The sequence below is a fragment of the Gossypium hirsutum genome, chromosome D11, assembly GCF_007990345.1.
Source record: "Gossypium hirsutum isolate 1008001.06 chromosome D11, Gossypium_hirsutum_v2.1, whole genome shotgun sequence".
Taxonomy (NCBI): Eukaryota; Viridiplantae; Streptophyta; class Magnoliopsida; order Malvales; family Malvaceae; genus Gossypium; species Gossypium hirsutum.
The window spans coordinates 70801948-70824353 of record NC_053447.1 but is presented as its reverse complement, the minus strand read 5'-3'; the positions used below and the strand labels follow the sequence as shown (position 1 = coordinate 70824353).

At 30.8% G+C, this 22406-nt stretch overlaps 2 protein-coding genes and 1 non-coding gene across 8 annotated transcripts; 2 read left to right on the top strand and 1 right to left on the bottom strand.

The window, feature by feature from the left end:
• Positions 1–700: 700 nt before the first annotated feature.
• Positions 701–772, top strand: TRNAE-UUC (transfer RNA glutamic acid (anticodon UUC)). Its single transcript has one exon. It is a non-coding gene; the product is annotated as a tRNA-Glu (tRNA).
• A 1524-nt stretch (positions 773–2296) lies between these two features.
• Positions 2297–3712, top strand: LOC107925807 (uncharacterized). Its single transcript, XM_016856525.2, has one exon. It carries the CDS (start codon positions 2297–2299, stop codon positions 3710–3712), a length of 1416 nt encoding a protein of 471 aa, XP_016712014.2.
• Positions 3713–15995: 12283 nt separating this feature from the next.
• Positions 15996–20492, bottom strand: LOC107925935 (uncharacterized). 6 transcript variants are annotated; one of them, XM_041105152.1, is made up of 8 exons: positions 20291–20484; positions 19443–19803; positions 19320–19367; positions 18770–18799; positions 18061–18325; positions 17417–17631; positions 16815–17046; positions 15996–16714 (listed from the first exon to the last, which is right to left on the bottom strand). In XM_041105152.1, the coding sequence occupies exons 2-8, from the start codon at positions 19782–19784 to the stop codon at positions 16518–16520; spliced, it is 1329 nt and encodes a 442-aa protein (XP_040961086.1). In that variant the 5' UTR covers positions 19785–19803; positions 20291–20484; the 3' UTR covers positions 15996–16517. The 6 variants fall into 6 exon arrangements, with proteins under 6 accessions (XP_040961086.1, XP_016712186.1, XP_016712185.1 ...); XM_016856697.2 differs by having other exon boundaries at positions 19443–19812; positions 20291–20483; XM_016856696.2 differs by having other exon boundaries at positions 15996–17046; positions 19464–19812; positions 20291–20492.
• Between the last annotated feature and the right edge of the window lie 1914 nt (positions 20493–22406).

Genomic DNA, 22406 nt, shown 5'->3' with positions numbered 1-22406 from the left:
TAATAATTACTTGCTTTCTCCTGCCCCAATGCACCATATGAAATTATCATTTTTATCCTTATATATATAATTATTAGAAGGATAAAAATATAATAATGTCTTATAAAAAAGTTTATATGTTTTATGGTTAAATATATTTTTAAGAAATATGATTAAATATTTACTTGCATTTAAAAAAATTTAAGAAATTAAATATGAGTAGCAAAATTTAAATTGAAGTGAAGTAGGATGAGAGATGATAGATGCATTCAACGTCTATGGGTTAAGATTATACATCCGTAGTAGAGCAAGACAGATTGTGAAACAGAGCATGCCAACTATAGAGTGACGGTGAATTTAGCAACATTTGCCCTGCCTCACTCTATTATCATCGATTACTCACGAATTATAAATATTATTAAATATTTTAGTGAAAATTATGTTTTGGCATAGGTCCCAAGGCCCTCTAAATAGTGTGTTTAATGAGAGGGGATTACGTGGGGACAGAGATATAATTAGGGTAAGGTAAGATAATTGATTTATGGTGTTAGAATCCAATGGTAAGGCTTGTCCTTGCAGTTTTAGACTCTTCGGACAATGTCGTTTTCAGTCACTACTCCGTACACGCGGTTAAGATTTGTACGTTTTTTGCAATTAATTGGATTTCTTTTCTTTTGAAATTATTGATATTAAATTTGAATGTATACGATCCAACAACAAATCCATTGTCGTCCAGTGGTTAGGATATCTGGCTTTCACCCAGGAGACCCGGGTTCAATTCCCGGCAATGGAATTATTTTTTGTTTATTTCATTTTACATCGATTAAATTATGCTACTAGTCCTTGCACTTTTGAGAAAGTTATGGATTTAATCCCCACCGATGGAAATAAATTTTGTTTATTTCATTTTAAATTTGTTAAAATCTATTACTAATCCTTTCACTTTGCAAAAGTTGTGAATTTGATCCATATAATTTAATTTGGTTAGTTTTTAGTCCTTACACTTTTCAAAATTTTAGTTGTGAATTTAATCTATATACTTTAATTTCCTTTGCAGAAGCTGTGAATTTAATCACTATACTTTAATTTGGTTGATTTTAGTTCCTATACTTTTCAAATTTTAAATTTTCAATCATCGCAAAATGATAGTTGTTAAATTCATTTGGCCAAGTTTTGTTATTTCTAAAATTCGATGCATCGAACGTATTATCATATGTGTAATACCATGTCAATTTATTATTTTCACATATTACTCATTAAAAATCTAGTTAATAGATTAACAACTGTTATTTGCATCGAGACTGAAATTTTAAAATTAAAAAAGTATGGGGACTTAGAATAATCCAATTGGAGAATATGGACCGAATATACAAATCTACGCATAATACAATACTAGTAATTAAATTTAACCAACCAAATTTAACTATTACTTTTTTATTCAAGACTAAAAGTTCAAAACTAGAAAAAGTATAGGGACCAAATTGACTAATTTGAAAAGTAAATGGATTAAATTTAATCAAATTAAATATTAGAGACTAAATCTACAATTTCCATAAAGTAGAGTGACTAATAGTAGAATTTAACCTTTTATATTCAATGAAAAATTTAATTATGGGTTAATATACGATTTGGTACCTTATTTTGGCTGTAGTGTTTAGTTTGGTAATTTGATTTTTTCTGTCCAAAATTAATGCTTAAGTTTCGCTTCAATATTCAAATTGGTATGTGTTTTTTCAAACTGATACTTAAATTTTTTTCAGTTAAGCACTTGAGTTTGGTTTTAATTTTTAATTTAGTACTTAAGTTTTTTTTATCCCAATTATCTACGTTATTTTAAAGTATTAGAGTACACGTGTCAAATATTCATTGGGTCACATTATACCATTTGACTTATGTATCAAATTGAATATTGAAACCAAACTTAAATATTAAATTGAGACCAAAAAAATGTAGATACCAAATTAAATATTAAAAGTAAGTTCAAATGCCAAATGATATATTAATCCTTTAATTATCCACTAAATTAAGTGAAATTATGACTTGTTATTAGAGGTGTACACAGGTCAAGTGAAGTACAATTCCAATAATTTTTTCTAATCGTTGCTCAGCCTCGGCCTTATTCACCCAAAGGTCACATTTCACTGTTTACAATATATTGGGGACTATAAGTACAAATTACCCTAAATAGTTTGTAAGACAATTAAATAGAAGCACAGCGTTCCCCTTCAACAAAAAGTGATGAAACATCCTTCGTGAGCACAGACCTAAAAAAGCAGACTCTTAAAAAAAGGAAGGGTCAAGGGGGGAAGAAACAGCCATGTGTTCCGCCGGAGCTGCCTCCACGAACACCGTCAACGGAAGAAACAAAGAAAACAAGGCAATGGGTTTTCTTCTCGTCTTCTTTCCCGAAGCCATCCACAACAAAATCATCGGCAACTCCATTAATAATACCACCACCAATAATAAAACATCATCATCAAGATTCATTAAAAGAACAAATCCCAATCTCCTTTTCACCAAAGCTCGATTCACCATTTCCATGTGCGCTCTTTTAGTTTCCCTCACTCTTCTCTTCTTCACTCTCTCAACTCTTGAACCTTCCTCTTCTTCTATTTGGGGTTTTAAACCTCTGCATGTACTCAAGAAAAAACCCAATGTCGTTTCGTCTTCTTCTTCGTTCGCTTTACATGGGATGGGTACTTTGTATAGACGTGGAACAACCGCCATGGACCAGCTTATCATTTGCCATGTTGTTGAAGATATAGCCGAAGATGAACTCAAGCTTTTCTTACGAGTCTTACATAGATCCGGTATCACTTCAAGAGCTGACATTGTTTTCCTTTTTGGGTCTTCTTTATTATCTTCTAGATTCAGCTTTTTGATTCATGAAGAGAACGAGTCATTCTCGAAACTCGTTCGATATTACAACGAGTTGAATACTACGAGTTCCCGTGACTCAGCCTTTCGTTTCAACTCGACCCAGTTTTGGAAATCTGGGAAGAAAGATATGGGAGAACCGATTTGGGGAAAGAAGGGGAGAGGGAATTATAGTAGTTCAAATGAAGATGAAAGTGAGTCAATTCGGTTGATTTATGGCTCAGTTGTGGGGTTTGATGTGAATGAGTTGGATCCTGAGAACTCGTTGGGTGGGTTTTTGGATTATATTCCACTGAGTTTAAGAAGATGGGCTTGTTATCCAATGTTATTAGGAAAATTAAGGCGAAATTTCAATTATGTAATGTTATTAGATGTTAAGAGTTTACTGTTACTCAGTGATCCGCTCGGCCGTGTTAGGAGTCGGAGTTCCGAGTCCATTTATTTATTTAGCAGCTGCAGCAACAACAGTAAAAGTAACTCGGAGAAAACTCAGTCTCATTGTCGGGTTAACTCGGCGATTTTGATGGGTGGAGTTAGGGGAACTCGGAGGTTAGCCAATGCAATGTTGACTCAGGTTGTTAGAGCTACAATACGGCAGCATAAGAATAAGAACTCGGTATCTGAGTCGGGAATTTTCAGTCAACTCGTCGGCAATGGCTATATAATGAAGAATGTAGAGTTGACAACATTGACCGAGTCATTTCAAGAAGCGGGTTCACTCAGTGGGTTGAGTTCTGACTCAGTTGAAGGTTATTCAATAATCCAACGTGGTAATGTTAATCGTGATATTAGTTCCATGATTACGAACCTAATATGTTTATGTGAAGCAGATTCTTCTGTTTATAGGGATTGTTAAGTACATTATTTATTTTTCAAATATTTATAATTTATATTTAATATTTGTCTTGAAAATATTGTCTGTCAGGTAGGTAGTCTCAGGGACGAAGTCAAAAAATTATTTTAGAGGGTTAAAGATGAATTGTAAATTATTAAAGGGATTAAAGTGTGATTTTATAAGTATATCATGTAACTTCATAAAAAATTAAGGGATTAAATGAAAAATCTAGCATTTGGGCCTTTGTCTTATCTTTGGTCGTACGAACCCCTGATAATGATCAATATTGTTCCTAAATTGAGTTAGGGTTTTGTCTCCTAAAGCCGATGAAAGCATGAGCCTGAGGTGAGGTTCACAAGGTGAAAGTGATTCATCAAATTAGACCATTCTTAGATCAAGTGATACCACCTCTCCCTGACAATGACCTATATGTTATAAGTCGAGGGTCTGAAACCCATCAGACACACGACATGTTTGTCCCCTTGGTAAGTAGTTTTGGCCCGATGAAGTGTTCTTACTCTATAAACACTGTCTCGAATTCTCATCAAAGTAAGAAACCAAAAACTTAAGCTCGACTCAAAGAAATATAAACCATTATTGAGGGTTCGATCATCTACTCAATAAACAATATTTTCAAAACTTATCTAAAAAAAATCAGCCCCTAAACACAGCCATTTTTTAGAAATAAAAAAATGTAAACATACCAAGTTTTTTTAGAATAAAATTATTGTTTTTTTAATATATATTTTTCACATGATGTACTAAATATTTTTAGGTTATAAAAGATATTGTTCCATGATCATAAAAATAAATTCATGTGAAGTAGAATCTGAATTTTATAAGAATTCTTAGCAAAATAACAATATATATTGGCCACTATATATATTGAAATAATATATGTGGAAGATTATTTTTGTCGTTTAAAAGAAGAAATTGTCTGGTTGGTGCAAGACAATAAAGAGCAAAGAGTGGTAGAAATTTAGGATTTTGGCATTTACATGTATTTAATATTTTTGCAACATTTATTTTCCATACTAACTCTTAAAAAAATCGAATAATTGGTTTTCTAATTTATAATTAAATACAAATTACTTTTAAGCATGAGAGATGAATCATAATTTGACGGGAGAAAACGTAATTTTATCACTAATTAACTTATATAATTTCATAAAATCTAAAGGGGTTAAATGAATAATTTACCCTTTTTTCGAAAGCAAGGCTACTCAAGTCTTTTATCTTCATCCTTATGTCACAGGGATAGATATTTTGTCTTGCGATTCGTGCAGCCTTAGGTGATCCGTTAGCTCTAAACTCACCTAAGTCAGCTTTTACTCCCAAAAGTGAGGATTCCTTTAAAATTCTTTAAGGCACCAATCTGTACAGCGGAAGCGATTATGCCAAAAGAAGCAAAAAATAACAACATAAAGCCAAAGAAAGAATGCACACACCTTGTGTGCGCTCTTTCTGTTTTTCTTTGTAAGCTACTTTTGGCATAAATCGTTTCCGCTCTACAAATTGGTGTATTGGAGGAGTTATTAAGGGATCCTCACTTGAGTAAAAGCTAACTTAGGTGAGTTTGAACGAACGGATCGCTTAAGACCACACAGATCGCGAGACGAAAGATTTAGCCCCGTGACACTTACGTAAAACAGACATGAAAACTACTAAAAAAACAACTAACAAATAGTTTATAATTAGAAATTTATACAAATTTTTTCACTTGAAAAAAAAATTTTGGCCCTATATATGTCCCTCTATTAGAAGTTAGATTGTATTTTACCCCCTCTACTTATAAAATAGACAAAGTAGTTCCATTTTTTTTTTTGCATGAATAAGTTTTAGCTAATACTTTTCTCTAAACATTTTTTGATGAATTATAAAAGAAGGGCAAAACCTTAACATCAATACAACTAGCACGACTTAAACTTAAGCCAACTTAGGGCGATAAACACCCTCACCATCATATCAACACGCGAACTTTTATTTTTCCCTAAGGACACAAGTCTGCATAGATTTTCTTGAAATGCTGACCCACATTTATTTATTTTGCTTTAGTTTAATAAAAAAAATTATTGCATTTTCAGATACTTAAAATATAATTCAACCATTAAATTTTGATTTTTTTTAAATTTTAGGTTAAATATATATTAATATAATATAAATATTTAATATATTAATACATAATCATAATGTACAACTACATCACAAATATACAAATTTAAAAAAATCTCAATGGAAAATCCTCTTTTGCTTTTAATTTGGTCACAATTAGGCAAGTAAGTGCCTACCAAAAGCAAAATTTAGGCTCCCCTTCTTTAAATAAATATGTACAATAAATAATAAATAAATAAAGGTGCATTTCATTTAATTATTTAAATAAAAAAGTAGACTTTATTATAACACCGTCAACGTGTAGTGTATGCAACGGTGGCAATTAATGTTGGAATTCCCACTAAGTAATGCCTTTATTGTTCCTTTGAATCAATTAAATTAAACTAAACTTCTTTGACTTTAATAATTTATTATTAATTTCATTTTATATATGAAAATGGATGATGCAAATTATGGTAAATGTACATTGTAAAGATTTATTGAATTATTCTCTTTATTATTAAATAGATTAAAGTTAATTCTTCTACTGATAACAAGAATTAAATAATATCATATTGAAATAAAGTTAATATTTTTAAAGTTTTTATGGTTTTATAACTGAAATTATTTCTTTTAAATTGAACTGCAATCAGGGGCGGAGTCAGAAAATTTTTTGAGGGATGTCGAAATAAAGTTGTGTTTTTTTTTTTGTGATGGTAAAAGTGAAATTTCACAATTTTAATAACTTATATCTTTATAACTTTTAAAAGATTAAATCAATTTCTTTCTCATTCTTGGACGGCCAAATGTAACGACCTAAAATCTGTGGGCGCCGAAAAAGTACATTATCGGACCTCCATCTTAGTAAACTGAGTCATAAATAATTATTAGAAATAATTATGAGTTCAGTCGGGTGCTTAATTAGGTATTAATTAGGTGAATTTAGTCTATTTAAGAATAATTAAGAAAAAAGATTAAATAGAGTAAAGGGTAAAAGTTTAACTATAGATTAAAAGGAAGTATAAAGGATCAAAATGGCAATTAAGCCATATTTGGAATATGAGGCAGCAAACATTAAAACCAAAATCTAATATTTTTGTTAAGTTATAAATTATATTAAATTAATTCAAAATAACTATATTATAAGATTTTTATATGATAAATAAGTTATGATTTTGACAAATGGATGGTGATAAAATAATGCATGTGTAATTAAAATATGTATATATTTGTAGTTTATAGATTTAATTTGCTTATTAATTAAGTATAAGATATTTATTATTTATTATTAGTTATTATTAAATTAAAAGATATTTAATAATAAATTATGATTTTGCCCAAGTGTATGGTAAACATAAGATACAAGTGTATTATATTTATTTACTTGGAAATTAAGTAAAAGATAATTATTAATTAAATAATTATATTATGAGATTTTTTATTTGATAAACAAATTAAGTAGTGACAATTGTATGGCATTGATGGAGTACAAATGTGAATATATGATTAAATATTTAATAGATATTTAGAATAATATATATATATGAAATAGAAAAGAAATAAGAAAGAAACAGAAAGATTAAAACGAAACAGAGAAGGAAAAAAGGAAAGAAAGAAAAGGGAAATTGGGGTTTTGAAGTTTCAAGCTTAATTTGGTAAGTCAAATTAGTCTCTTTTCTTATAAATTTAATGTTTTTGGAATCCTAGAGTGAAATACTCTTAGATTTAAGTTGAAATTTTGAAAGTTAATAGAAAAATAATAAAAAGAAAAAGAAACAAAAGAAGAACAGAAAAGAAACAGAGAACAAAACGAAAACAGGGGAAGAAAAAGGGAAAGAAAAGAAAAGGGGAAAATTTGGATTTTAAAGCTTCAAGTTTAATTGGTAAGCTAAATTTAGCTATTTTCTCTTAATTTTGATATTTTAGAAGCTTTAAAATAAAGTTTTGTTGAAATTAAGTGGAGGATATGGAAGTTCATAGGTTTTTGAACATGATTCATGTTGAAAAAGTTGTTAAATTAGGGGTTTAATTGATAGAAATTTTAGTTAGAATTGGTTAAAGGATCAAATTGTAAAGTGAGCTATAAGTTTTACATAGTTGGGATTAAGTTATAAGAAGTCTTAAATTAGGGATTAATTATGAATATTGAATAGTTGAGTTAAATAAGGGAAGAAATTAAGTAGAAAAGAAGTATGAATTAAGCTAGAAAAGTAAGGAGGTTTAGTTAGAATTAAATTGGGAATAAGTAGGAATTGAATAAAATTTAATTATTATTATTATTTTTATAATTTAATGTTGTAATTAATAGTGAAATTAGTTATTATTTTCGTAGCTAACAAGGAAAACAAGGCATCGGCATCCAAAGGAAAAGAAAATATCGTTGAGGAGTAAACGTGTATTCTGGGTTTGTATTACTATAACTTAAACTATTTACTAAATGCTATATTGAAATAATAATCATGGGACATTCAAAGTAAGGTAAGTAATAACATTTGAAATTAAGTAAGAATATGTGTGAATATTGAATTATATGTGAATTGAAATAATAGATGTTTTGATTTGATTGAATATTTGAAATTGTTGTGGAAATGAATTCGAAATTGGAAAAGTAAAATAATACCCTATTAACTTATCAGACTAGATTAGATACAAATGGCATGCCATAGGATTTGTAATATGATGAGGAGATTTGTAGCTCGGCCGAGAAGATGATTCTGTTATTATATGCTTCGGTTTATCCGAAGAGGCATCTAATGCCTTATTGGTGTGTTTGGGAGGATATGATATATTGGTGTGTTAAGGAGGATTTATACTATTCCGAGTGTGTTAGGTTGGATATTCTGGTGCGTTTGGGTGGAATCCATGTATCTGTCAGGGTCCGAGCCTTGTTAATAGGGTAAATAATTGAAATGAAAATTTGAAAATGAGATTGATTGATTTGGCACTATTGAAAAGTACGAGAAATAATGTATGAATTAAATTATGAATTGAATTACTATAAAAATAAAAATAAAAAATTTCAGAATACTCGAACAAATTTCGTTCTACTTTTAATACATGGTGTGGGCTTCGAGAGTCCATTATAGGGATTTAATTATTAAATTATACTAAGAATGTTATTTTAATTGTTAATTATTCGTAAGTTGTCTGATAGGTCCGGTAATACCTCGTAACCCTATTTCAGTGACGGTTTAAGGTTAGGGGGTGTTACAATTGTTGGTATCAGAGCTAGCAGGTTTAGTCGATTCTCGGGCTAAATCGAGCTCGAAAATAAGTCTAGTAGTACATGTCACTGTTGAGTTAAAAGTGAGTTAGGAATTTTGGATGCTGATCTATTTATTTGTTTTTGTTTTATAGATTAAAGATGTCTGATGAAAGAGTAAATGATATAGATGAAGAAATGTATACCAGAGGAGAAGAATTTTACGGGTTAGATGAAACAGAGTCGATAACACCTAGTGTAAATCCTAGAAGAAATCAACCTTTACATGAATAAAGAGATAGAGATAACTCACACTTGTTAAGAATTATTGCCGATCTCTACAAAGAGTAGCGGGGATTGTTCATGCTACAACTTCTGTACCAACTCAAAGATGGGCCCCGATAAAAGAGCTAAGAAAATATGGTGCTACAGAATTTATGTGTCTGATAGGAGTTGATCCATCTATAGCAGAGAATTGGATAGAATCAACTAAACGAGTTCTGCAGCAATTAGAATGTACCCCTAGGAATGCTTAATCTGTGCCATTTCATTACTTCAATGTGAGGCTTATCTGTGGTGGGAATTTGTAATCTGACATTTTCCAGCAGAACAGGTAACATGGGAATTATTTCAGAAGGAATTTCAGAAGAAGTATGTTGGAGAGCTATATATTGAAGATTTTAGAGCAGGAATTTCTAATGTTGAAGCAAGGTAACCTATCAGTAATGGATTATGAAAGAGAATTTTCTTGATTGAGCCGATATGCTACTGAGTTCATTCCAACAGAAGCCGATAGCTGTAAGAGATTTTTACGAGGATTGAGAGATGAAATCAGAGTACAGTTGGTGTCACAGCGAATTACAGAATTTGTAGATTTGGTTGAAAGAGCAAAAATGGTAGAACAAGTTTTGGGGCTAGACAAAAAGCCTGAAATAATTAAATCAAATAGGAAACGAGCTGGAATTGCTAGTTCTAATTCTTTACCAAAGAGATTCAGAGAATTCAGAGGTAGTTGGAGGTCAAGTTTCAGATCGGATCTGGGTGATAAAAATCGGGGTAAATAGACTACTGTTTTTACCGGTAGTGTAAATGGACCTTCACAAAATATTGATATCCCTGACTGTGAACACTGTTGAAAGAAGCACTTTGGCGAATGTTGAAAGATAACTCGACGGTGTTTTCGATGCGGGTCCACAAATCATTTCATCCGAGATTGTCCAAAAAGTAAATGTGCTATACCTACATCATTTCAGATATCAGTGCCTACTAGTAGAGGCAGAGGGTCAGGTAGAGGTAGAGGTGTTCGTAGGAGTAGTGACATAGTTACACAACAGTCAGAGGCAAGAGCACCAGCCAGGGCCTATGTAGTTCGGACTCGGGAGGAAGGTGATGCCCACAATGTTGTGACTGGTATATTTTTATTGCATTCTGAGCCTGTTTATGCTTTAATTGATCTAGGGTCGTCACATTCACATATTAATTGAAAACTGGTTGAGTCGGAAAAGTTGAAATCTGAAATATCTAGAGTTTTAATAAAAGTGTCTAACCCTTTGGGACAAACTGTGGGATTACCGAGAGCTTCAGTGTTATTTGTTAAAAAGAAAGACGGATCAATGCGACTTTGTATTGATTACCGATAGTTGAACAAAGTAACGATTAAGAACCGATATTCGTTGCCTCGTATAGATGATTTATTTGATTGTATACGAGGCAACGAATTTTAACTTTTTAGATTTGAGTAATATATGAATCGGTATCCGTTGCCTCGTAGACATTTAAAACTTTAGATATTTCAGATTTCAACTTTTTAGACTCAACTAGTTTTGAATTAATATATGAACGTGACGACCCTGGATCAATTAAAGCATAAACGGGCTCAGAATGCAATAAAAATATACCTGTCACAACATCGTGGGCATCACCTTCCTCCCGAGTCCGAACTACATAGGCCCTGGCTGGTGCTCTTGCCTCTGACTGTTGTGTAACTATGTTACTACTTCTAAGAACACCTTCACCTCTGGATACCGAACTACCTCTACCTAACCCTCTGCCTCTAGTAGTAGGCATTGATATCTGAGATGATGTAGGTATAGCACATTCACTTTTTGGACAATCTCAGATGAAATGATCTGTGGACCCGCATTGAAAACACCGTCGAGTTATCTTTAAACATTTGCCAAAGTGCTTCTTTCCATAGTGCTCACAGTCGGGGATATCAATATTTCGTAAAGGTCCCTTTACACTACCTGTAGAAACAGTAGTCTGTTTACCCCGATTTTTATCACCCAGATCCGATCTGAAACTTGACCTCCAATTGCCTCTGAATTCTCTCAATCTTTTTGGTAAAGAATTAGAACTAGCAATTCCAGCTCATTTCCTATTCGATTTAATCATTTCAGGCTTTTTGTCTAGCCCCAAAACTTGTTCTACCATTTTTGCTCTTTCAACCAAATCTACAAATTCTGTAATTCGCTGTGACACCAGCTGTACTCTGATTTCATCTCTCAATCCTCGTAAAAATCTCTTACAGCTATCGGCTTCTGTTGGAATGAACTCAGTAGCATATCGGCTCAATCAAGAAAATTCTCTTTCATAATCCATTACTGATAGGTTACCTTGCTTCAACATTAGAAATTCCTGCTTTAAAATCTTCAATATATAGCTCTCCAACATACTTCTTCTGAAATTCCTTCTGAAATAATTCCCATGTTACCTGTTCTGCTGGAAAATGTCAGATTACAAATTCCCACCACAGATAAGCCTCACCCTGAAGTAATGAAATGGCACAGATTAAGCATTCCTGGGGGTACATTCTAATTGCTGCAGAACTCGTTTAGTTGATTCTATCCAATTTTCTGTTGTAGATGGATCAACTCCTATCAGACCCATAAATTCTATAGAACCATATTTTCTTAGCTCTTTTATCGAGGCCCGTCTTTGAGTTGGTACAGAAGTTGTAGCATGAACAATCCCCGCTACTCTTTGTAGAGATCGGCAATAATTCTTAACAAGTGTGAGTTATCTCTATCTCTTTATTCATTTAAAGGTTGATTTCTTCTAGGATTTACACTAGGTGTTATCGACTCTGTTTCATCTAACCCGTAAAATTATTCTCCTCAGGTATACATTTCTTCATCTATATCATTTACTCTTTCATCAGACATCTTTAATCTATAAAACAAAAACAAATAAATAGATCAGCATCCAAAATTCCCAACTCACTTTTAACTCAACAGTAACATGTACTACTAGACTTATTTTTGAGCTCGATTTAGCCCGAGAATCGATTAAACCTGTTAGCTCTGATACCAACAATTGTAACACCCCTAACCTTAAACCGTCACCGAAATAGGGTTACGAAGTATTACCGGACCTATCAGACAACTTACGAATAATTCACAATTAAAATAACATTCTTAGTATAATTTAATAATTAAATCCCTATAATGGACTCTCGAAGCCCACACCATGTATTAAAAGTAGAACGAAATTTGTTCGAGTATTCTGAAATTTTTTATTTTTATTTTTATAGTAATTCAATTCATAATTTAATTCATACATTCTTTCTCGTACTTTTTAATAGTTCCAAATCAATCAATCTCATTTTCAAATTTTTATTTCAATTATTTACCCTATTAATAAGGCTCGGACCCTGACAGATACATGGATTCCACCCAAACGCACCAGAATATCTAACCTAACACATTCGGAATAGTATAAATCCTCCTTAACACACTAGTATACCATATCCTCCCAAACACACCAATAAGGCATTAGATGCCTCTTCGGATAAACCGAAGCATATAATAACAGAATCATCTTCTCTGCCGAGTTACAAATCTCCTCATCATATTACAAATCCTATGGCATGCCATTTGTATCTAATCTAGTCTGATAAGTTAATAGGGTATTATTTTACTTTTCCAATTTCGAATTCATTTCCACAACAATTTCAAATATTCAATCAAATCAAAACATCTATTATTTCAATTCACATATAATTCAATATTCACACATATTCTTACTTAATTTCAAATGTTATTACTTACCTTACTTTGAATGTCCCATGATTACTATTTCAATATAGCATTTAGTAAATAGTTTAAGTTAGAGTAATACAAACCCGGAATACACGTTTACTCCTCAACGATCTTTTCTTTTCCTTTGGATGCCGATGCCTCGTTTTCCTTGTTAGCTACGAAAATAATAACTAATTTCACTATTAATTACAACATTAAATTATAAAAATAATAATAATTAAATTTTATTCAATTCCTACTTATTCCCAATTTAATTCTAACTAAACCTACTTACTTTTCTAGCTTAATTCATACTTCTTTTCTACTTAATTTCTTCCCATATTTAACTCAACTATTCAATATTCATAATTAATCCCTAATTTAAGGCTTCTTATAACTTAATCTCAACTATGTAAAACTTATAGCTCACTTTATAATTTGATCCTTTAATTAATTCTAACTAAAATTTCTATCAATTAAACCCCTAATTTAACAACTTTTTCAACATGAATCATGTTCAAAAACCTATGAACTTCCATAACCTCCACTTAATTTCAACAAAACTTTGTTTTAAAGCTTCTAAAACATCAAAATTAAGAGAAAATGGCTAAATTTAGCTTACCAATTAAACTTGAAGCTTTAAAATCCCAATTTTCCCCTTTTCTTTTCTTTCCCTTTTTGTTCCCCTGTTTTCGTTTTGTTCTCTGTTTCTTTTCTATTCTTCTTTTGTTTCTTTTTCTTTTTATTCTTTTTCTATTAACTTTCAAAATTTCAACTTAAATCTAAGAGTGTTTCACTCTAGGATTCCAAAAATATCAAATTTATAAGAAAAGAGACTAATTTGACTTACCAAATTAAGCTTGAAACTTCAAAACCCCAATTTTCCTTTTCTTTCTTTCCTTCTTTCCTTCTCTGTTTCGTTTTAAGCTTTCTATTTCATTCTTATTTCTTTTCTATTTCATATATTAAATATTTAATCATATATTCACATTTGTACTCCATCTCATACAATTGTCACTACTTAATTTGTTTATCAAATAAAAAATCTCATAATATAATTATTTAATTAATAATTATCTTTTACTTAATTTCCAAGTAAATAAATGTGATACACTTGTATCTTATGTTTACCATACACTTGGCAAAATCATAATTTATTATTAAATATCTTTTAATTTAATAATAACTAATAATAAATAATAAATATCTTATACTTAATTAATAAGCAAATTAAATCTATACACTACAAATATATACATATTTTAATTACACATGTATTATTTTATCACCACCCATTTGTCAAAATCATAAATTTTCGTGCCAGGACCCTCAAATATTTCAACCTGCAAATTATTTATGTTTTGAATTTATTGAAGACTTAGACTTGTCCGATGGAATTTATTATTTTAAATGTGATAAAAACAATCAAATTATGTTACTCTTTACATTTACCGCTGGGCTTCAAAATTATAATTATAATTTAATTATTAATTAAATGTTTATAAAATTTGTATTATGTATTAAAATAATTATGATTGTAATTTTTTTATTTTAGTTAAAAATATTTTTATAAAATTTAAACTTTTTTATTCATGATTGTTTTAAGTGAAATTATGATTATGATCCTTCTACCATGTTTAAATTTAGAATTTAGAATTTATATTTTATTTGACACAATTTGATTATTCTAGTTTTTAGTTAGTTCAAATAGTTGATTATTTCGATAAAAATGTCATTTTTGCAGTACAATACTCAAGCCTAAGTGTCCCGACAACTATTTGATGCTCCTAAAAATACTCATTCCAAACTTTCATACTGAAATTTTTTTTTGTATTAGAAAGTTGTACTTATCGTAACGAAATATATATATATTTGTATGTGTTGGAAAGGTGTTCTTAATAAAAATTCACAACATTTTAATCAGAATAGTTAAGGAAGTTAATTATTTAAACCAACTAATGTGATTGATAAAATAGATGACTAAATCTTGTCAAACTAAAATATATATTACATCTTAAACTTTAGCAAAGTAGAGGGATCAATATTAAAATTTTACCGTTAACTTATAAGGAAAGAGGAAGAAGAAAAAGACAGGTGTGATGATAGAATCACTTAGTACCTTCTTTTTATATAAATAATTGTTGAAATTATAAACATTGAGGTAACAAATTATGTAAAAATAAATAAAGTACGAAGAGTAAATCTTAAATTCAAGCATAATATAATGAATAAATCTTAAATTTTATCTTATATTGACGTATATAAACCAATTTTGAGATACATTGCCAAAGAAATCCAAGAATGTTGGAATATGTGTGAGCCATCCTTAAAAAGGCAGTGAAACTAAAAAGAAATGGGCAAAATAACTGGAATAAATAAATAAAAACTCTTAGAGGCAACATCACAATCAATATGGAAACTAACCACAACTGAATTGATCAAAATGACAAATGCAAAAGACCTCAGACAGAGCAATCCAAGCTTCTTATTCATTTTTCGAGTAAAGATTACCGATCTGCATTTACCCCAAATAGCAATAGAAGTTTAGGAGTGGGTTGAAACTAGGAAATTAGCTGAGAAATTGGAACTGAGCCACGGGGTTAATTGACAGAAAAATCTAATGAGCTGAGGAAAGAAATTGTTAGTGCATATGTGGAGAATTAGCTATATTTTAGAGCTATCAATTACACCAAAAGTCTATAAATCGTCCTCTCCAGATTATGTAATGCAAATACCATGAATTGCATTTTGAATGAAATTCTAGAAATCGTACTCTCTATACTTAAAATTTCTGTTATTTTGTTGAACACTTCAGCTGCATCATAAATTATGTGACAAAAAATTTACCCACCGTGGAGGTGACGAGCACCAAAGCCAGAACGCAGATGTTACAATCCAAGATCAAACATGCTATCAATACTTGGAAATGATAAATTTTATAACCTACCATTCAAAATTTCTAACCTAAACCAGATAAAGCAAATAACACAAATATAAAACATACTAATTCATTAAAACTCATAAAAAAGACAACATTCCAGACACAATACAAACTCACTCAATTCGAATACCGAAACCATTCACTGAGTTCTTATAATAAAGCCAATTATAGAAATATAACCATAAAAACCCCAAGTTCTTTAACTGAGTTCAAAATACCAAATACCAAAACATATGAGTTCAAATACCAAATACTAAAATGATTTACTGAGTTCAAAGACCAAAACCAAATATAGAAAAATAACCATACAAATTCACCGAGTTGAAATACCCAAACCATTCACTGAATTTAAATACCAAATACCATATGAGCATCACACCCTTCCACTCGCAACGTTATGAGCTGAACCATCCTCCCCATAAATCATTGAGTAAGCATAACAGGCAAGACAAATCTTATTCAACATGTCATCAGCAAATTTCACTTCAAAATCTTGTTCCTTACCCATATTGAGCGTCGCAGCCCACTTTTTCAACTGGTTACAGCCGGAATCCTTATTTGTAAGCCAGTCTTTCATCTCTTTGATTGCGGCACAAACCAGAATTTCAATATTTTTATGGCCAAACTTAGTAGCCTTTCCACGATCTGCTTCGATTTGGGTCGCGATATGTTTGAGGTAGTCTGGTGTTTTCCCACAGCAAGTTTTGTCCAATGCTTCTTGTAAGCCATGGAAGTGTGCAACTTCCACACTGTTGTTGTCTTTGTTAAGACTGGATAGCCAGGAACTATAATTACACTTCGACATCTCCCTATCTGGCAAACTTATGTGGTCTTGATCAACAAGAATAGTAACATCATTCATTTCAGTACCTTGTATTCCAGCTTCTGAAACCCCATCTCTTTTGTTGCTTCCACTGACAATTAAGTTCATCTGGTTATCACTGTGTGACAATAGTGGTGTGTTCGTGTTGTATTGTGCTTCAGACGCCTCACTCCCTCCCTGTTGAAGCATTCCACTGGTAATAGTGTTCTCCCATGGTATATCCATATCACCAAAAGTTGAAAAACCAGCAGCTTGCGTACTTAGCACTGCAGAATAAAACTAAAACAACAAACATGGAAAACAAGTCAAAATTTCAAATTCCATTTACTACATTAATTGTCATGAAATTGTTGTGTATATGATTATATAGAAATCAACTGAGATTCAATGTGTGATTATGTACTTCGAAAAAAAAAACATGAAATAAATTCAAATTATGGATTTGAGAAATAATTAAATTTATACTAGTGTGTAGAAACCCCTATTGTGACGAGCATTTGCTGCTGAAATCTATGTCACTTGAACACTTTATTTTGCTTGAAGCATTAGTGTTCGATACATGTTTGAACATTGGTTTAGAATATGAGCATTTGACGTTTCTCGAAATATATGAAAAATTTAGAAAAATAATTGAACATATCAAGGTTACCTGGGGCGGGCACTGTTTCTTGATTCCTTTTCCTTTAGCTTTCTGCTTTCTTTTCTTTCCTCTGGTCAACATCGAGCTCGAGCAATTCACTTGTATATCATCGGGCGGTAACGGTTGTCCAATAGCACTATTTAGCACGCCAGGTGTAGGTATCATAATGATTTTCTCATCCTTGGGGTGAGAAGCCCAAATCGGTTCCACCATCTTGAACGGCTCTGAAAATGTTAACTCAAATCAAATTTCTGAATCTAAAACAATCTAAGTTTTTCCTAATGACAAGCAAGCAAGTGTGAGAATCTAAAACAAGCTAGCCGAGAGCCGAAGGAAAATGTGATTTAAGCAGGGAGATAAGGAGAGAAACAAACTATTGATTTTCTTAATAGAGATAAAGGGTGAGAAGCTGTATAAGAGAGCTGCTCTATGTCTAACCTTCAAAAACTGAATTTCAGAAAATAATTTAAGCAACCAGTACAACAATTAAGAATGCCCCATAACAAAATTTTAGAAGGTATCCAAGCATGCTATTAACACTCAGCATAGCAGTTACATATGAGAATTTATAAACATTACGCTGCAACTTCTCCTGAATCAGCAAACCACTTCAGTGTTGATGAATAGGAAGAAAACATTATTAATTTCAGTACCTTTCCCCATCTCCCCATCACCGTGCAACAATGGTGGCGCGTTCTTGTTGTATTGTGCTTCAGACGCCTCACTCCCACCCTGTTGAAGGGTTCCATTGGTAATAGTTTTCCCCAGTGGTATGCCATTGAGACCTTCGTTGTTCTCAAAAATTTGGAAATTGAAATCACTAAAAGTAGATGGTGATGCTTCACGAGATAGCAAACGTGCATGATCATAAGTTGCAGCAACTGCTTTCATATATGGCAGTGGCACTACAGAATTAAGCTAAAACAGCAAATATGGAAAACAAATCAAAATTTCAAAGATATGATTATGTAGAAATCAACTAAGATTCAATGTGTGATTATGTACTTGAAAAATAAAAAAAGAAACAAGAAATTTTAAATTCATTGCTGAACAACCATTCTATAAATTCATATTATAGATTTGAGAAATAATTAAATTTATACTTGTAGATATTAAAATGGAAAAAAGTAAATTAATTTGTGAGTAAATATTATTGGTTTTTATTAATTTAGTGGTAAAATTAATATTTTATTTATTCTAATAGCATAGGATCAAATCCAACCACATTCATATATTTTGTTGTTTTTTTGAAGTAAAAAAATTAAAATATTCTCAAATAATATTACTTATTTTAATTACAAAAAGACATTTCCGTAATTTCTCTATTTGAGTAGTATCATATATATATACACATATACATACCTCTTTTCGTAGTGTCTCCGTGCTGACTCCCTGTAATTTATGAACAATGTAAGCACATGTTCAAAGATGTAAACAAAGGCAAGTCTAAGAAATATTGTTTTCAATGCAAACGGCCATAGGAGAGATTCCAAAATATTAGGTTTTAATGGCTCAAGCTCTTCAATTTGCTTTTAAGTGTTCGTGTTTGACATATGTTTGGACAGGCCTTTTGAGGTTTCTTGAAATACTTGAAAAACTTATTGAAAGTTGAGCTTATTCGCGTTAGACATGTACCCACACCCGACACTCATACCTAAATGAGTAATGCACCGACACATATTTGAATATAATTATGCATGTACCATCTAAGCTTCTTCCAAATTGAGAAAACTTCAAAAAGTTTAAAATACTAGAGTTGGACACAACCAGAAACCGGGATCTGAAAATAGCTCTTTGCTATGTCTAAAAGCAAGTGTCTATTGCATCATGACAGACATTGTACTTATAATAACGTAATTTGCAAATGATAAATGTTTAGTTGCTTTATATCAATGATAAGAAATCTGCGTACCTCATTATTAATGATGATTCCATGAAGCTTTTTTGTTTTTTCACTGACCTGAAAAACGAGTTAGATTAGAGATTTATATAAAGAAATCAAACTTTGTAATTAGAATAGTAAGAGTTGCCATACCTCTGATTGTTGTCGGCGTACCTCATCTAATTGTTGGCGTATCTCGTCTAGTTGTTGTTGGCATCCCTCCAAGTTCGTTTCTACTTGGGAGAGTATCTGCTTAGCCTCTGGTTCTGGCAAACTCGGGATATTTTTGATGATTTCCTTTATAATTTTGAGTTGAGACTCCATTGACGTTAGCTTTTCAATTTGCCCAGGCAAGTAATTAGCTTCTAGAAGCACGCTCCTAAGAGACCGTGTGCCTTGTAATCGTCTTAGGACTCGATCCTTTAAAATCTTCACACCATGCCTCACATTTTCCACCTCCAACATCTTAACCTTTCTATTCTTCCCCGTATCCATACCAGAAAGCCAACTGTTGCTGAGGCTCCTTTAAAAATGTCAGTAAAATTAAAAGGGATACTATACAAAATCAAAGTAATCAGTGATTCAATAGCACTGATTAAGACAGAAATCATACCAGAAGAAATCTTTGAATTGACAACAATCAAAAAGAACTAACTAGTTTTCCCAATTCAAAACAAAAATGTTCAAACAGCAGATATAAAACTAACGAAAGGAAAAAAGAAATGAAATTTTGCTTAAGTAATTAAAAATAAAACAGTATACAAAATCAAATCAAGATATAATCATCAGTAATTCAGTAGTACTCACGAGTACAGAACTCAGATCAAAATTTTTTAGCTGAAACCTATCAAAAACACTAACGAGTTTTCCGAACTGAGAACAATAAATAGAAAAAAACATTAAATTTCCCCATGTAACTAAAGAAAAAGAAACAAGCATTATTGAAGGAACTTATACATATATATATGCAAAATCAAAGTGAGATATAATCATGAACTCACAAGTAGAAAATAGAAGAGAAGCCTCCTTTGTATCGAAGCGATAAGCCGCAGGAAATGAAGGAATAATCTGTTGTGAGAGTTCATATAAAGAAGACAAAAGCTCGAGCTGATTTTCATCGACAAATGCTCGAGCAATGCTCGAGCTTGAGCGAGTGTGGCTGAACCAGTAAAGAAAATTAACTTTAACCAGACGATTTAAGCTAATGTTTGGTCAGGTTAAAATTTTAAGGATAAATTGCGTAGAGGTGACCTTGATTTTTTTTTCTTTTTTATCACCTCTATGAAAAATTATAAAATTGCTTCGTAATTATTAATATTTTTTTCATTCAATTTTATCTTTTTGGTTATCAGTTGATAGGGTTGTAAATGAATCAGTTAAAATTAGTGTTTGCAAGTTATTTGAGTTCAATTCAAACAAAATTTAAACTTAATTCGGTAATTTTCGAGCAGCTCGAGCTATCAATCAAATTGAATTTGAGCTTAGTAATACTCAACTCGAATGACTTATGAGCCTTATCAAGTTTTTTATATTTTTTATATTATTAAATTATGTATATATACTGTTGACATCATTTTTTGATGAAAACAATGTCAATTTGGGATTTGAAAATGAAAATAAAAAATGAGAGTCGCCACCAATCTTTTTTGATAAGGTGCGATCAATTCACCTTTAAAAGCGGTTGTTTTTAATAAACAATTTAATTTTATTAAAACAACGAGTTTGGTTCACGAAATTCAGAAAAATGAGTTCGGAAGTCGGTTACGTACGAGGAAAGATTAACACCCTCGTAACGCCCAAAATTAGTACTTAGTTGATTAATTAATGTCTTAATGTCGAAAATTGAAAACTTTGAAGAATTAAAAATACGATCCCTGTATTAAAATGTTAAAAATATTTTTAGGAAAAGGGACATGTTTCATGTTAATCGAGAAAAAGAATCATATCCAGTAAGCTAAGCTAGAACACAATGTCTCAAATTCCCGATACTCGAATGAAAAAATACTTATTTAAAAGATATTTAATTATCTCGAATTAAAAAAGGGATCACGACCAGTAAGTTAGGACACGATCCTTTTTTAATTCCCAATATCGTTTAAAACTTGAGTTTGAAAAAATTGGTGTAATAAAATTTAAAAGGATATTCAATTATTTAAATCGAATGAAGAAATCGCAACCCAATACATTAGGACATAATTTTTCAAAATATTAAACATTGAATATTGCATTTATTTTGAAAAATTCTCGTCTCGAGAAAATCAACGTATCACGTCCAATGCATTAGGACACGATGTATTGAAATCTCGACAATGAACTTTTTTGTCTTTTTTATATATATAAAAAGAGAGTAACCTCGATTATTTAGATTCCACAAAGAAAATCGAAACTCAATACGTTAAGGCTCGATTCCCTCGAGAATCTCAAGTACCGAGTGTTACTTTTATTTTGAATTTTTTCGTTTTTTGATAAATCCGAGTAAAATAGGTGTAAAATAATGACAAAGACGATAATGCAAGTAAAATAATAAAAACAAAGGCTATGAAATAAATAATAAGACAAACTTATATAATGCACCATGGCGAACATACAAACAAAGATATTAAAGCATTCATTCTAAATAATATGAATATAAATAAAGAAATAAGCCAAAAGAAATAAATAAGATGATGTAAATGTAAAAAGATATATATATATATATATATATATATGAATACATTATATGTACATGTATGAATTATAAAACTTAAAAAGTATATATGTAAAGAAATGCATATGTACCTAAATTAAAATACATACATATATATATAGAGGTATATACATAAATCATAAAGTATAGAAAACATACATGTTTAAAAATATAAAGAACATGTAAGTATATATACATATATTTATGAAAATAAAATACATATAGATATGTATGTTAATTAAAAATATATAAGAAAAATATAATTATGTATATACACTTACAAATATAAATAAGTTATAAAATATCTATATATATATGTACATATTAAAGTCTTAAAAATAATGAAAATATGCATATATATACAAATAAATACGTTAATTTATATATGTTTAAAAATATATTGAAAATAAGTATATATATATGTCTATGCA

Coding starts and splice junctions, on each gene's coding strand:
- LOC107925807 (XM_016856525.2), top strand. CDS start 2,297: ATGTGTTCCGCCGGAGCTGCCTCCACGAACACCGTCAACGGAAGAAAC.
- LOC107925935 (XM_016856694.2), bottom strand. CDS start 19,784: ATGGATACGGGGAAGAATAGAAAGGTTAAGATGTTGGAGGTGGAAAAT. Junction 18,800..19,319: donor GAATCATCATTAATAATGAG/GTACGCAGATTT, acceptor CATAAATTACAG/GGAGTCAGCACGGAGACACT. Junction 17,632..18,060: donor TGATGGGGAGATGGGGAAAG/GTACTGAAATTA, acceptor TAACATTTTCAG/AGCCGTTCAAGATGGTGGAA.